The 16,125-nt window shown below is 28.2% G+C and overlaps 2 protein-coding genes and 1 long non-coding RNA gene across 4 annotated transcripts; 1 reads left to right on the top strand and 2 right to left on the bottom strand.

Annotated features, from left to right (window-relative positions):
• Positions 1-10: 10 nt before the first annotated feature.
• On the bottom strand, positions 11-1,386 carry LOC125420021 (uncharacterized). The gene is made up of 3 exons (XM_060816798.1): positions 1,315-1,386; positions 571-802; positions 11-483 (listed from the first exon to the last, which is right to left on the bottom strand). The coding sequence occupies exons 1-3, from the start codon at positions 1,384-1,386 to the stop codon at positions 11-13; spliced, it is 777 nt and encodes a 258-aa protein (XP_060672781.1).
• Positions 1,387-1,481: 95 nt separating this feature from the next.
• LOC107422063 (L10-interacting MYB domain-containing protein-like) lies at positions 1,482-2,778 on the bottom strand. Its single transcript, XM_060816587.1, has 2 exons — positions 2,394-2,778; positions 1,482-2,276 (listed from the first exon to the last, which is right to left on the bottom strand). The coding sequence occupies exons 1-2, from the start codon at positions 2,721-2,723 to the stop codon at positions 1,707-1,709; spliced, it is 900 nt and encodes a 299-aa protein (XP_060672570.1). The 5' UTR covers positions 2,724-2,778; the 3' UTR covers positions 1,482-1,706.
• Positions 2,779-3,946: 1,168 nt separating this feature from the next.
• LOC107419045 (uncharacterized) lies at positions 3,947-5,294 on the top strand. 2 transcript variants are annotated; one of them, XR_009638734.1, is made up of 3 exons: positions 3,987-4,145; positions 4,509-4,738; positions 4,965-5,294. It is a non-coding gene; the product is annotated as an uncharacterized LOC107419045 (long non-coding RNA). The 2 variants fall into 2 exon arrangements; XR_009638735.1 differs by lacking the exon at positions 4,965-5,294 and having other exon boundaries at positions 3,947-4,145; positions 4,509-4,827.
• Positions 5,295-16,125: the final 10,831 nt, after the last annotated feature.

Raw genomic sequence — 16,125 nt, forward strand, 5'->3', positions numbered from 1 at the left:
ATTACTAATTTTACATTTGAATAACATAGTCATGCCACATTACTTGTGAAAGCTGATTGCGATAAGCTGCCATAGCTGTTGCTACTTCGTCTGACAAATCTATACTATTGTTTGATCCACTTGTACTAGCTTCTTCATCTTCAATCTCTTGTTCTTCTTCTTCCCATTGTGTAAACATAACATCATTTTGTGCCCACTTTCGAATGAAATTATGTAGTGTACAACAAGCTATAACTATCAAAGGTTGTCTACTTTGCTTGTAAGGTGGCATCATTTTCAAAATTCGGAACCGCGCTTTCAACACACCAAAGAAACGTTCAATAACATTTCTAAGTGAAGAATGCCTATAATTAAACAATTCTTTTGGTCCTCTTGGTTGGCGACCTCTACCATGATATTCTTGCAAATGATATCTTTCACCTCGAAATGGAGGAAGAAAACCCATGGTACATGGAAATCCAGAATCAACAACATAATATTCACCTAAAAAGATACAAAAAATGAAATCATGTATGGAAATTTTGGTTATTAAAAAATATCAAATAAGACAATAAAATTTTTTATATTTACCTTCTTTAGGTAATGGAAATTTATTCTCAGATGTTGTAATTGCATCAACAAAAACTCTTGAATCATTTGTAGTGCCCTCCCAACCAGCATAAACGAAAGTAAACATCATGTTGAAATTGCATGCACATAAAACATTTTGAGTCACTATAGATTTTCTACCTCTATAGCTAACTTGCTTTTCAGCAGGAACATGTGCGCTTATGTGTGTGCCATCAATTGCACCAATACATTTCTAAAAACACCAAAATATTATAGTATTAGTTTTTAAAAAGTAACTAAGAATAACAAAATTCATAAATTATATTTACAAAAGCAAGTATTTACCTCAAACCATGGAAAATATTTTGGATTGTTGACGATATGTGAAGGCAATGGAGAGTTTGTATGACATATCAATTCTTTTCCAAGTCTACATATTGCTTTTAGTGTCAAAGTAAAATGTCTATCCACAGTTTCAAGGGAATGTTGAAAACGATCCGCTATAAGTCTCATTCCCACATTGTGACCAATTATTATAAGAAACATAGCAAGTGCTTCTTCAACTCTAACTTCTTTAGTATCTTTCAAATATTCATGTTGCTTCAAACAAGTACAAAGAGAAAGAAAAATATTTTTGTCCATTCGAAACAACTCATAGCATGTTTTTTCACTCCCATTCAACAATTCTGTTATAAAATTTTGACCACTCAACATTGAAGTTCTTTGAGATATTTTTTCTAGAAAACGTTTAGTGTACTCACATACATCAAGAAACATCATAAAGTCTTGAAACTCTTCATCTGAACTAGAAGAAGAGGAACTATTTATATCATCCATAGATGAGTTTTACCTATTGTCCTTCTTGCATATAATATTAAAATATAAATATATATTAAGATGAAATAATTAAAAGATCTCAAATTCTAAAACAATTTAACCATCCAATAATCAAGCACACCATTAACCAAGTGTAGGCAAACATAGCATTCATTTGAACATATCATCTAAACATATAAAGTATAAAAATCCAAACATATAAAACATACAAAAATCTAAAAAAATCCAAACATATTATTCCACAAACATTAAACCGACAAAATTAAATCCTAATATATCAAATCCCACTACAGATATAATTATGATATATGATAATCTAGCTAAAGACTATCTAACCAAGCCTTCTTCCTAGGCGAAGACATATGGATAAATATCTCTCTCCAATCTGCCTCTCTCAACTTTTCTACTACTTTAAGATAAGTATCATTGTCAACTCCATCTATTGCTTCAAGAAGGCTCACACATGTAGCAATGGAACAATCTTTTGCATTACCAATACTATTATCATCCACACTATAGGAACTTTTATATTTTTCTGCCTTAGCTTTAGCAACTTCTGTCTTTGCCTTTGCTGTCTCAGTCCATGCTTGGATTGCATCACTCATTTGTTGTGACCTAGTTTCCTTTTTACTTCTACGTTCTGAGCTAGATGATGCAGTGCGTTTCCTCAAATTGCTTGTTAATTTATCGAGAGTAGAAAAGGGATCATCAAGACTAATGTTAAGATGTGCACTCTCAGCCTCCAATTCCATCTCATCATCAGTATTGGGTGGATCACTAGTAGATGCATGACGAAACACTCCAGTAGCAGTTGACTTGTTAAATATAATTCCTAATAGCTTGTAATGCTCACATCCTTTCTTTCGAAATTGAGTTGCTTTAGGATGCACCTAAAAGAATAAATAATATATTCATCAACGTATAATAATAATAATAATAATAATAATAATAATAATAATAATAATAATAATAATATATTGTATATCCTCAAACGAAAGTACATATACCCGTATATAGTTTTGCCACATTTCATCTGTAGCATTCACAGTATTAGTTTCAGCATCCCAACCAAATCTAGTTTGTTGCAACAGCTCACTAAACTCATGATGCTTACTTCGAAGCCTATTGAATTTCTGCTTAATTTGCTTCATGTTGTAGTTTCTTTTAGACTTATTATTCAGAGCTTCAAACATATTAGTCCATTCCTTTGAACTGAACTGACCATCTTTCATACCACCTTTGTTTATTAAATCTACCATAACATCTATATAAATCTTTTCATTGGTAGCACTCCATAGAGTTGAATCATCACCACCATCATTTTCCATAGTTGACATCGCATAAATATACTACAGAAAAAACAAACAGCAGAATTGAAGCAATCATCATAAACATTTCTAGGAATTTAAAAGTTTCAACAAAGGGAATCATCATAGAAAGTGAGAGAGACAAATTCCATGCTAACATAAAGATAAAACAATCAATGAAAAGGCAAGAAAGATAATCAACGTGAATAAAATATATATATATATATATATATATATATATATATATATATATATATATCATCCAAATAATATATATATATATATATCTAAAGAAACCCACCACAAGAAATTTCCACCTATATATATATATGCATGTAATTTCCACCTATATATATATATACATGTAGAACTTGGACAAAATCCATAAAAGCACATGGTTCCATATGCTTTGTTTTCTTTTTATATATATATATATATAAACATGTGAAAAGGTATCCACATGTCTTTTGTTTAGCCACACAAACTTTTTCTTGGCTCCATGCATATATATATATACACACACATGTCAAAACATCCCATCCTTTATCTTTTTTTCTTTTGTTTGTATATGTATGTATGTGTACACGGTTTCATGTAAACATAAAAGGTGTCCACACGTCTCTATTAGGCCACACTTGCACTTATAACAAATCTGTAAAAAAATTAAAGAGAATAATCCATAATTATCCCCATGAAAAGGAAAATTCAATGCGTGTGTAGGTAGGTAGGACCAGAAAGATAATGATTTGTCTATTCCAAGCAGCCAAACAAACAACAATCCGAATAACTTTTGTAGAACAAAAAACAAAATAATAATAAGAATCATTTAAAATTATCGACATCTTTTCCAGTGGTGAGAGAGAAGGAAATAATTATGCAACTTGAAAAGATAAATCACTATTGACTATATTGACTGTGTATTCGATGTGTATTTATCGCAGTTCGATAAAAAAACTCTCTCTCTCTCTCTCTAAATCATAATTAGTAGTGATCGGCAGAAAGAAAAATGTCGAGAGTCTGTTTGTTGCTTGTTTTTGTGCTAAATACCAGCGTTAGGGTCTTAGCAGTTGAGGCTTTTAACAGACAAGATTTCCCTACTGGCTTTGTCTTTGGCGCTGGAACCTCAGCTAATCAGATCCATTTATATTTTTTGTTTTATATATAAATAATATATATATATATATATATATAAAACAATTTTTCATTAGGATACCTGATGAAATTGTGGTACGGACTCATATATATCATTTTAATATATGCATTTTTTTAAAAATAAAATCTCATGATAAGAGCTGGACTATATATATATATATATAAATACATACATGCAAGAAGTCATAGAAGTAATTAATGATGTTTATGTTAAATATATTATTCCATGGAAGGTGGAAGGAGCAGCAAACGAAAATGGGAGGACTCCCAGCATTTGGGATAGTTCTTTTGCTCCTAGTGGTAAGTCATTTCTTCTTTATGAGCAGAGCAGCCTGCCAGTTTATATATAAATTGATTGTAAAGAAAATTAATTTGTTAAAAGAAACTATTAAGATTTAATTATCAACTGGTCCTGTATTTTGGTTCACTACTTTAACTAAGTGGAACAGTGTTGCAGACCCAAAGCTTTAGGCGTCCTTGTCTCACAGCAAAAAAAGAAAATACCCACATAAAATTATCTTCTGTATAGCTTTTTATCCAGATCACCAAAAAAGCAAAGGCATAGAAAAGGGAAATTCAATATGGCAAAAAAAATTCAGTCGGGACTTATTGAAGGACTAATTAACCCCACCATTTTTTTTTTCACTCTCTTTAATGCTGCAGCCGTATTTGGACAACCTTACAAGAGGATCCATCAAATAATCATCTTGGGTGTCCTCTACTGAAAAAATGGAGAAGAGCTGGAAACTAGCTTTACTCCTCCTGCATATATTTCTAAAAGACTCTGCTCTTCATAAGTCCAGAACCAGAAACTGAGCCAACCTCTTCATCATCATCATCAACATCTCCATGAGAAAAAGAGAGTTTTACCAAAAACCGCTATTGTAAAAGAGGTGGGTGAAGTGAAATAGTTGTATTATTAACTAATAGCAATTATTATTCAGAACTTCCTAATTTAATTTCTTTGATGGAATTGGAATCACTATTGTCCCGACTGAATTTTTTTTGCCATATCGTGGAATTGGTATGAGACTCAAAGGCTAACCAAGAAAAATTCACAATCAATAATAAGCAATTAAACCCAAATCTAAAAAAATTACAAACACAATTTATCAACAGATAGAATCCAACCAGTATTGAAAGATTTGAGAAGCGAGGAAAACCTGATCGGTGAACTTCAGCAGAGATCTATTCGAAATTTGTTGAAGGCACGGCTGACTATTCGAGATCTGTTCGATGAAGGTTAGCTGGTGTGCGTGGGTCAACGAGCGGTGAACGTTTCGCAAGCCAGTGAAGGAGCTGGTCGAGCGACGAAGGTGAGAGAGAAGAGAGGCCAAGGTGAGAGAACAGGTGGAAACATCTTTTTAATGTTTTCCCAATTTTGTTTTTTTTTTAAACTTGTTTTTAGAATTTGTTTTTAGAAACAAATGGCCAAACAGATATCAAATTGTTTTGGAAACAAATTTCTGTTTTCAAGAACAGAAAACTGTTCTGAAAACAGCTGGCCAAACAGGCCCTGAGTTTCTTATTTTTACTTGTTTTGTTTTCCACTCAAAATTGGAAAGAAAAAGATGGAAATGAATAGATTTTACATTAATTTATCCATCTATCTAAATAATAGGTCTCAACCAGGGAGGAAAAGGTCAGCGAAACGATTGATATTTCGGCAACATTATCAGGTTTCGACTATCAACGACACTGACAAATATATCTATAAGAGGTGCCAAAGAAATGTCGCTCTTGTCGCTAAATATCACCGGTATCGTCTGAAATCAATGAAAATTTCAGATTTCCAGTGGAAAATTATGGAAAACGTAGTGGAGATGCCAGTTGTCGGTGGAAATCCCTGATGGACTCGGCCCTCTCTTTTTCATCTCTTTCGGTGGAAATTCAATAAGTTCTTGTGGCTTTTCTCCTGGTTGGGTCGGCCGGTCAAGAGGCGAATGGTTGGGTCGGCAGCATTACTTGTGTTCTTACTATTTCAACTGGTTTCCATAGATGATTTCATCACTTAGGAGATGAAGGAGGCCGACGATCACAGAAAAAGTGATTGGAAATGAGAAATTTTTTTATTTTTTAAATTTTCATTTTATAAGTGAACAAGAAAAAGAGTTCTAGACCTCTGTGTATAGCATTTGTGTTTAGTTATTATTATTATTTTTTTTTATCTATGTGTTTATTTATTTATTTATTTTTTAACTTTTACAATTGGGAAAAAATAGGTTATTTTGATTTGTTTAATTATATTTGGTAGTTTAGATTGTTTATTATTTGATGATGATTGTGAAGAAAAAAGCAGAATATTATAAATTACTTTCTAACAATATTTTTAATGGCAAGGCAATGACATTTAGAAGGACATTGAGAAGGACATGGAAAGAAAAGAAAATAATTTGAAATGAAATGAAAATAGGGAAGTGATCATTAAGTTTGTTGGCTAAGAAGAAAATTGAAAAGTGTTGGAAATTTTTGTAGATTTTTCATAAAATATCCTGCAGTTTTTGAATCATTTTATCACGTGCTAATAGTAAATATAGGCTAAAAAAATAAAACTACTAGACTGAAAAGAAAAAATCACGAAAGAATACAACTATGATGGGGCGAAATGACAAAATAAAATCATTAAAAATTGAAAAAAAAAATTGCTTTGTTCTCTTTTTTTTTTCTTTTGAATATTTTAAATAGGCTTTGTACAATCAAAAAACCGAAAAGTACATATATCACAAGGGAGAAAAAATTTTCTATTGATTTGTGAGATTATGAGGTAAGAAAATGCACGTATTTCTATTTTATTTTTTTATAAAGCAGTATAAGAATCAATTATAACATGCAATATAAAAAACGTTATACTTATTATTCTATTACTTATGCAATATTTTTAAGTTTTGAATCCTCCCTCTTCAGCATAAAATCGTAGAGAGAGTAACTTTGAAAGTTTCTAAAAAATAAAAGATAATGGAGGTAAAAATTTTTGTGAAGGTGATTAGTTTTCAATATCATTTTCTTTCTTTATTCCACATTTTATGTTCATAAAAAAAAGAACTTTTGGAAAATTCAAGTTAGAAAGAAAGTTTCAATTCATAGTTTCTTGACATTTAAAAGTAAATATTTTAATAATAAATATTGTAAAAATTTTGATTAGTATTTAATGTAGAATTAATTATATATATAAGATATGGACCACATAATTGATTTAATATAAAATTAATTTTACTTTACACTATAATATATTATGTAATTATTAATTTTGGTATTTATTAATATTTTAACATTCATTAATATATAAATTTATTAATATGATTTTGTGGATGAGTTATTGATAATGGAAATGTGATGCTTAATTTGGATGCATAACAGCGTAATACGTATTGTTGTTGTTGTTGTTGTTGTTGTTGTTGTTGTTATTATTTTTATTGTTATTATTATTTTTATTATTGTTGTTGTTGTTGCTGTTGTTGTTGTTGTTATTGTTGTTGTTGTTGTTATTGTTGTTATTGTTATTTTTATTGTTATTATTATTCTTATTATTGTTGTTGTTGTTATTATTTTTACTATTGTTATTATTATTGCGATTATTGTTATTATTTTTGTTATTGTTATTATTATTGTTATTATTTTGATTATTGTTATTATTGTTGTTATTATTATTATTAGTTTTGTTATTATTGTTATTGTTGTTATTATTATTCTTGTTGTTAGTTTTGTTATTATTATTATTATTATTGTTGTTGTTGTTGTTGTTGTTGTTATTATTATTGTTATTATTATTCTTATATTATTGTTGTTATTATTTTTATTATTCTTATTATTTTTTTTAGTATTATTATTTTTATCATTGTTATTATTATTGTTATTATTATTGTTGTTGTTGTTGTTGTCATTATTATTGTTACTATAGTTATTATTGTTACTATTATTGTTATTGTTATTATTATTATTGTTATTATTGCTATTATCACTTCTTCTTCTTTTTATTGCAAATATTTTTTTATTGAACTCATTATTATTGCTAAATGTTAGTTTTATAAATTATTATTGTTTATGTTGTTTAGTTTTATAAATTATTATTAAACATGTTGTTATTATTATTATGATAAATTAATTTAATAGTTATTTATAATTATTAAGAGAAAAAATGGAAACTGATAGTGGAAGAGTAGATTCAGCTTGGTCATATTGTATTTCAATTGAAGGTAATAAGTATGGTACATTTTGCAAATATTAGAACCATAAAAAGCAAAGTGGTGAAATAACAAGATTAAAGTATCATTTAGCTCATTTTGATCCAAAAAATAATGTCAAAAAAATCTCATTTACCTCCAAAAGTGAAGAAAAAGATTTATAATTCTTTAAAGAAGAAAGAACATGCAAAATTGAAAAAAAAAAAAGGCAATCGAGAAAGATATTCATAATGATTTACGGGGTAATTTACCTTGATTTCGAAGTAATTATGATGAAGATGATGATATATATATATATATATATATATATTTAGCTGATATGCATTCTGATGAATGAGACTCATATAGAGCTACGGTATATGCATCTAAACAAAACAAATGAGAAAAAAAACAAAGGAGAAATTTTTTTAACCCCATAGATCAAAGATCAGGATCTTCTAGAGAATGTGGTAGTCAACTATATTTTCAGTTCCATCGTGCAATAAGTGTAAGAGAACTCATTCATAGACAATAATCTCAACAATTTTCTTCAGCTGCACCTTCATTATATAAGTCATCTGGTGCAAAATAAAAAAATGTAAAAGATGTATTGATAAAAGGTATTGTCAAAGAAACATGGGGAAAACTAATAGTAAAGTTCTTTATTTATAATAATGTTTTACCTACAAAGGCAAAATCACACCATTTCAAAAACATGATTGTTAGCGCTCAACAAATAGATATGGGAGTTGAAATTCTTTCTCTATGTGAAATTAAAGAAAAATATCTAAATATGGAGTATAAAGAGATGCAAAAACATATTGAAAAGTTAAAAAAAAAAAAAAACTATAAGATATATGGTTGTACAATTATGTGCAATAGATGGACAGGATCAACTAAATTGTCCATATTGAATTTTATGGTTTATTGCAAAGGGTCATTAGTGTTTTTTAAGTCAGTTGATGCCTCAAATAAAATAAAAAACCATAAGTATATATATAAACTATTGGAGGATGTTATCTATAAAGTGGGCAGGAACAATGTTATGCAAGTAGTTACAGATAATGGTTTTGCATTTGTAAAGGCTGGTAAAAAAATTGAGGACAAAGTACAATTTGTACTGAACACCATGTGCTGCACACTGTATTGATCTTATATTTGAGGGTATAGAAAAGCACAAGAGTATTGCAAGGGTGATTCAACATGCAAGAATGATAACCAATTATATTTATAATCATAATTGGTTACTTTCTTTAATAGAAGATATATGTAAAGGAGACATAGTACAACCCGAAAAAACAAGATTTGCAACAAACTACGTTGCTTTAAATAGTCTCCTTAAAAATAAATCTTCTCTAAAACAAGTCTTTACCAACGATGCATGGGCTAAGTATAAATTGAGTCGAAACAAAACAAGTAAAGAAGTGGAAAAATTTATCCTTGATAATGATTTTTGGGATTCTGTTGCTCACATTGTTAATATATATAAGTCATTGTATATTATTTTGTAAATTGTTGATATTGAGTTTATATTTTCGATGCCAATATTCTATGATTGTTTTAAAAAATAAGATATGCAATCAACAACCTAAGAGGAATTCAGTGGGCTATGGACATTATAGATATTCGATGGAATAATACACTTTCTCATCCTCTCCATATGGCTGGTAATTTTATGTTAATTACTTACTATTAATTGTTATTTTGTCAAATAATTTATATATTAGATTTTAATTATTATTATTATTTTGTATCATACTTTCCGAATCCATGATTCCAGTATAAAGAATGAATTGACACTAATTCAGATATTGAACAAGCTATTTATGATGTTTTTGCAGTGTTAGATCCAAATTGAAATTGTATATCTCAATTTGGAAATCAAGTAATTTTTTACTTTTTTATTTTTTTGCAATCAAACTAACATATTAATAAAGTTTCTTATAATTTTTTTTTTGTAATTATATATAGACAATATACTTTAAAGATACACGAAAAGGGCTTAGTGACCATACAACAATTGCGACCTGAGCGGAAATGATACCCAGATATGTATTTGAGTACATTTATTAATTGTTATAGAAAAATCAAGTGCAAAATGTTTAAAATTTTATTAAAATTTAATATATGTTGATTTATAATGTTGAAATATACAGCTGAATGGTAAACAATATATGGGAATAACACTCCAACATTCAAAAAATTGACCATGCATATTTTATCACAAACTGTATCATCGTTTGCATGCGAGTGTAATTGGAGCACATTTGCTTTGATACACACAAAACAACTAAATGGCCAGCCCCCATAGTGTGATAGCCGATGCATACAAGGCCTGGGAACGAATTCACCGTCGTATGGCTGACTGATGATTACTAGTGATTCCGGCTTCATGTAGGCGAGTTGCAGCCTACAATCCGAATTGAGGACGGGTTTTTGGAGTTAGCTTACCCTCATATGAAAAACTTTAGAAACTATTTTTTTGCTACTATAATATGAAATTGGGGATTCGTTAATTAATAAATTAACTACAATTAGATTCAGATTATTTAGATCTTCTTGAAATTGGAGCTAATCCTGGTGAAGATGAAGATAATCCTATTATTCAATGGGTTAAGAATTCACACTTAGATGAAGATAAAGGCAATACAGATCCTTGAGTTGCAATGCATGCTTCATAATTAGGGATAAATGTTGACAATGTTATTGCTGAAAAAGTTATGAGCAGTGATAGTGGAGGTAATAATTCATTTGAAGTACTGACAAGGCCTTCAACTAAACAATTTAGTCTTAGTTTAGAAATATTTGATGGCAATTATGCTCAACCAAATGAGTATGAGGATGAAGATGATGATAATGATGATGGTGACGACAACGGTGGTGATGATGATGATAGAGGTAATGGTTATGGTGGTAATGGAGGAGGAGGATATAATATAGGTGGAAGAGGGGATGAAACATATTATCGAGAACCAAGCCAACCATTAAGCTCATTTACTGTGTAGAAATATACACATACCACACAGGATTTTGATCATAGGGCTCGAACAGCAGGCACTAGTTCAATAAAGCATTATGGAATTTCCACGATGAATCCACTTGATGAAGATTATCTTTCAAATTCTTTGGATGCAATGAGTTTAAGTACACACGTTAGTTCTCATTATGAAAATTTTGAGATCCCATTTGTATATCCAATTGGTCAAATAAGACCATATAATCCTCATAATGATTACAGTGTTGGTATCTTTAGTCATCCTATGTCTAAAAATAAATGTTATACTCCTCCTTGGTTAAATCCACATTATCCTCGTTTTGGACAGTTGATTGGAATTGATAAAGAGAGATATACTTGGCATATCCATAATTACATAAAAAAATTTCTCTAATATGATGAGTTTAAATGTCTATTATTATACTCACGAAACATCTGAATATGATCATCAATTTGAAGCACCAAGAAGTTCTTTTTAGTATTAATAATGTATTATAAATTATATTTATGAATTTAATGTATTTTAGTATTATCTATTAAATTTTCTATATTTTGGTGCTAAAATTTTTCTATTTTCTTCACTTATAATAATTTTTAATATTTATGGACTATTTTATTATCATTGTTTTCTAATTATTATATTTTTTATATTATTTTACTATATTAGTTATCTCATATGCAAAAATCTATATTCTATATTAAACATTTATAGTTTCCATAATTTTATCAATATTGACATCAATATCGACATTTCCATCAATATTTCTATAAGATCATAAATTTGATATTTCCATAAGATTATAAATTTGATATTTTCATTGATACCGATATTTTCATCACCGGTCTCAACTCAACTCGGGAGAAAGAACTAGTAATAGTCATAAAACCATCTACTCATATTTATGAATTTTTTAAATATTTCAAAATGACCCTTATTTTTATTATGTGACAATATTTATTATCTTTCATATATCAACTTTTATTTTCATATGTAACGATCAAATCACCCAAAGCTACAAAACAATTTGTTTCTAATTCCTTACCATCCAAAATTAAAGCAATCAACCTAGTATCCACATCCTTGCTTAGCACCAAGTATTGTTTTTCAAGTTGTTTTTTGTCCTTTAATACATGAATTATCTCTTTTTTTTTTTTCATTCTTTTAAACATGAATCTTTCGTATACTATTCATTATTCTATTTCTTTTTCATTCATAAAAAAATCTTCTATACATTTTTTAAATATTTTTGCATAATAAATTGTATGAACAATATTGATAGCTATATATAATATTCATATTTTATCACTTGCTTTAAAATCTTTGGACAGTTGGCTGCGTGACAGCTATAATATTGATATTTTATCATTTACTTGGAAATCTGTGGATAATTGACATGGGTTTGCTAGGATGGTGGGTCATTGGTATGCAGCTATTATATTTTTTTATTTTTATTTTTAGGGGTAATGCCTTTGAACATCTCATAACCAAACTTGAGAAAGAAATGTATATATATGTATATATATATATTCATATATAAAGCAAATTTGTCTTTTCATTGTGCAGCTCCTTTTTAATTTTTTTTTCCTAGTAATTAAAATGTCATCGTGCTTGCATTTTACATTATTGAAAATTCAAATACCTGTGTTTGCAAAAGAGTATTTATTCCAATCAAAACTTCCATTTGAAAGTCTATTTTTGAATTGTTTGATTATGTTTTATATGTGTGCGTGTGTGCCGACGTATATGTTTAGTGATGATATTCCAGGATTTGTAAAATGGAAGAGTTTGCCATGATTTTCAATGATATATATATTCAACGGCCACATTGAATTTAAGCAATTCGAAGAAAATTTTAAGTTGTTACATTTTTCATAAGACTGCTAAGTAAGCTTTTATAGGAAAGTTGATCTTTAAACAGGTTGTTGATAAAATCTACCAAATTGGATTTTCAATTTTTATTGATAGATTTAAGTAAAATAAATTTGTATAATTTTATTTTAATATCAAACTAAAATTTATTAATCATGGAAACCTATCATTTAGCAATATCATCTATTATTATAATTCACTTTATGTAGTATATATTAAGTGTTATAAATTTGATTATATTGCCTATTTTGTTTTATGTATTTTCTTATAATTGATTCATGTGTCAAAAAAATTTTTTTTTTTTTGGTTTCCCCTGCATAAAATAGTAAAGAAGGCTGTGAACCTATATGGTCATATTGCATTAACATGTACTCTGCTCAAAACAGATTCCTGTGCCTTTAAATATTCACAATAGGTCAATTTTTTATATCTAATGATATATATAGATTAAATATTATATTATTCAATGAGATAATATAAGTTGTGACCCTAATGCATTATATAAACATAGTTTAGTTTGACACTTTTTTTTTTTTTTTTTTAATCATAGCTTACAATGTCAAAAAGATGTTAGTATAACATTAGGCATATTTTCATTGGTAGATTGATGATCAAGAAAATGAGAAAATGATTTTATTATCTATGTGGAAGCGAAGCTATCAATTAGCTGTCATAAGTATATATACTATTGTTCATTGGTTAACTCGTGAACATACAAAACATGTAGCTTGACCAATTAAATAATCAAAAATTCATAAACAGAAAGTACGTGATGAACTAATAAATCAACTTCAAACTAATAAAAGATATCAAGATATTATTCTTATGGGGCTCGAAGAATTTAAAAATTTATGTATAATTCTAAAAGAATATGGTGGCCTTTATTCTACAAAATTGGTGATGGTCAAAGGATAAGTTGCTAAATTTCTTTACATCTTATCACATAATATGAAGAATTGCACCATATCTTTTTTCTTTCATTGCTCCAGTGAAACCATTAGTCATTATTTTCATAGAGTTTTGAGATCAATTGTTTGTTTAGAAGAATGATTTCTTCATCAACTTACCAAATTACAAGTTTCCTCAAAAGTATAAAGCAACTATAGATTCTATCCATATTTCAAAGTACATACATATAGCCTTTATAAATGTTTAATATCTATTTATATATACACTATATATTACTAATATGACAAAATTGTGTTGGAGCAATTAAAGAAATACATGTTATGTAAAAGTTTCAAAAGAGAATGCACTGAGATATTGTGTTAGAAATGGTTACCTAACTTTGAATGTTTTAGCTGCATGTTCATTTGACTTAAAATTTACATATGTATTATTTGGATGGGAAGATTGATTTGAAAATTATAAAAGATGCACTAATAAGAGAAGATAAGCTAATGATTCCTAATGATATATTTTAATAGGAAAATTTTATATAGATCTTTGTTATACAATTGGTCAAAGTACCATATAGTAATTTTGATTTTTTAAAATGATGAATACATGCTAAGAAGTGGACTTATTATACCATACAAAGGAGTTCATTATCATTTAAAAGGGTATTTTTCATGTCCACCAGAAAATTCTTAAGAGTTATTCAACCTTCATTATGGATCACTATACAATGCAATTAAGAGAGCTTTTGGCATACTAAAAAAAACATTTTCCAATTATAGAGAGTATAATTGAGCTTAACTATTCTGTCAACACTCAATTAATAATTTTTTTGGCATGTTGCATCGTACATAATTATTTAATAGATTTGGATCCTAATGAAAGCCTTATTGAGAAAGTGGATGAAAAAAATAATTATAATTAGATGGAAGAAAGCGTTAAGGTTCTTGATATTCCAATAAATGCAGAAAAAAAATGATGCTCAATTTGACCAAAATTTTATAAGTGCTGATCAAGATGTTGCTAGAGGAGAATTTATAAGAAATACTCTAGTCGTTGAAATGTGGAGGGACTATTGTGAAATGAATTTAGTAAGAAAACCCTTTTATTAAACTATTACCCTAAGTTTATTATTATTATTATTTCTCTTTGAAAATTAGCTTTGAATAAAAATTTATTTATTTTCTTATACTATTATTTTTGTTTGACGTTTGGTACTCTATTTTTATTAAATATATGTAGTGTAGTTGATTTTGACCTTTAATGGTGTAATTTATTGGTATCATGCTCACCCTTTTTTATGGATACCACAAATGGACGGTCATCTTATTGATAGATTGCATACAATATACCAAGGAAATATGATTGATGAAAATTTTACATCAAAGGCATAAAAAAATATTATTATAAAATTACATGAAAAACTTGGACTAGATATCGACAAAGATAAAGTGAAAAATAGTATAAAAAGTTTTAAAACTAATTTTAGTGAATGTTATGACTTGTTCAATAAGAGTAGCTTGTGTGGGTTTGCTTGGAATCTAGACATAAAAATTTAAACTATTAAGCCTGAAGTTTGGGATAATTTATTAGAGGTATTTTTGTAAATTTACTATAGATATTGTATTGAAATATATAATACATATTTGTATATTGCTTAATGTAATAGATTTAATTTTTTTTAATCAAAAATGGTAAATCGTAATATGAAAGAAATGGCAAAACAGTCTTTTATTAATTATGAGAAATTGATCGAGCTTTTTTGCAAAAGACAAGACAACATGTGCTGGTGTAGAAATTGCAAATGAGAAACATATATTGTGGGAAAGTAGAATTGGTGATGATTAGGAAAGCACTGAATACATCGATCAATTATTGTCACAAAATAAAATCACTTTGGAGCACTTTGATTGCATGAATGATTATCTAGCTAAAATGTTATCTCTAAGAATCTCTTCTCAAGTATCAACTCAAAGTGCACAATTAAAACAATAAAAAAAAAAAAAAGAAGGTTTCCAATGTTGAGGATAATACTGTTGAGATGAATAAATAGTTTAATCAATTGTTAATGCAATAAAGGAAGGGAATACTATACTTGAAAATTTTCAATCGTAAATTTATTCAGAACAAGAACTAAGGAAATATTTGCAGAGCTCATGACCTTCAAAACCTATGCTTACAGATGTTTATCTTTATCTTATTGAATATCCTGGTAAAAGAAGAGCTCTTTGGTTGTATATTTAAGGGTTGAAAAGACTTTTTTTTTGAAAAGAATGGTGAATGGTAATCATTAAATAGTATGCATCTCAATGACACTTGTTGATAACTTTTTTTTTTTTAATAAATAATATCCTAGAG

The sequence above is a fragment of the Ziziphus jujuba genome, chromosome 4 (assembly GCF_031755915.1).
Source record: "Ziziphus jujuba cultivar Dongzao chromosome 4, ASM3175591v1".
NCBI classification, from domain to species: domain Eukaryota; kingdom Viridiplantae; phylum Streptophyta; class Magnoliopsida; order Rosales; family Rhamnaceae; genus Ziziphus; species Ziziphus jujuba.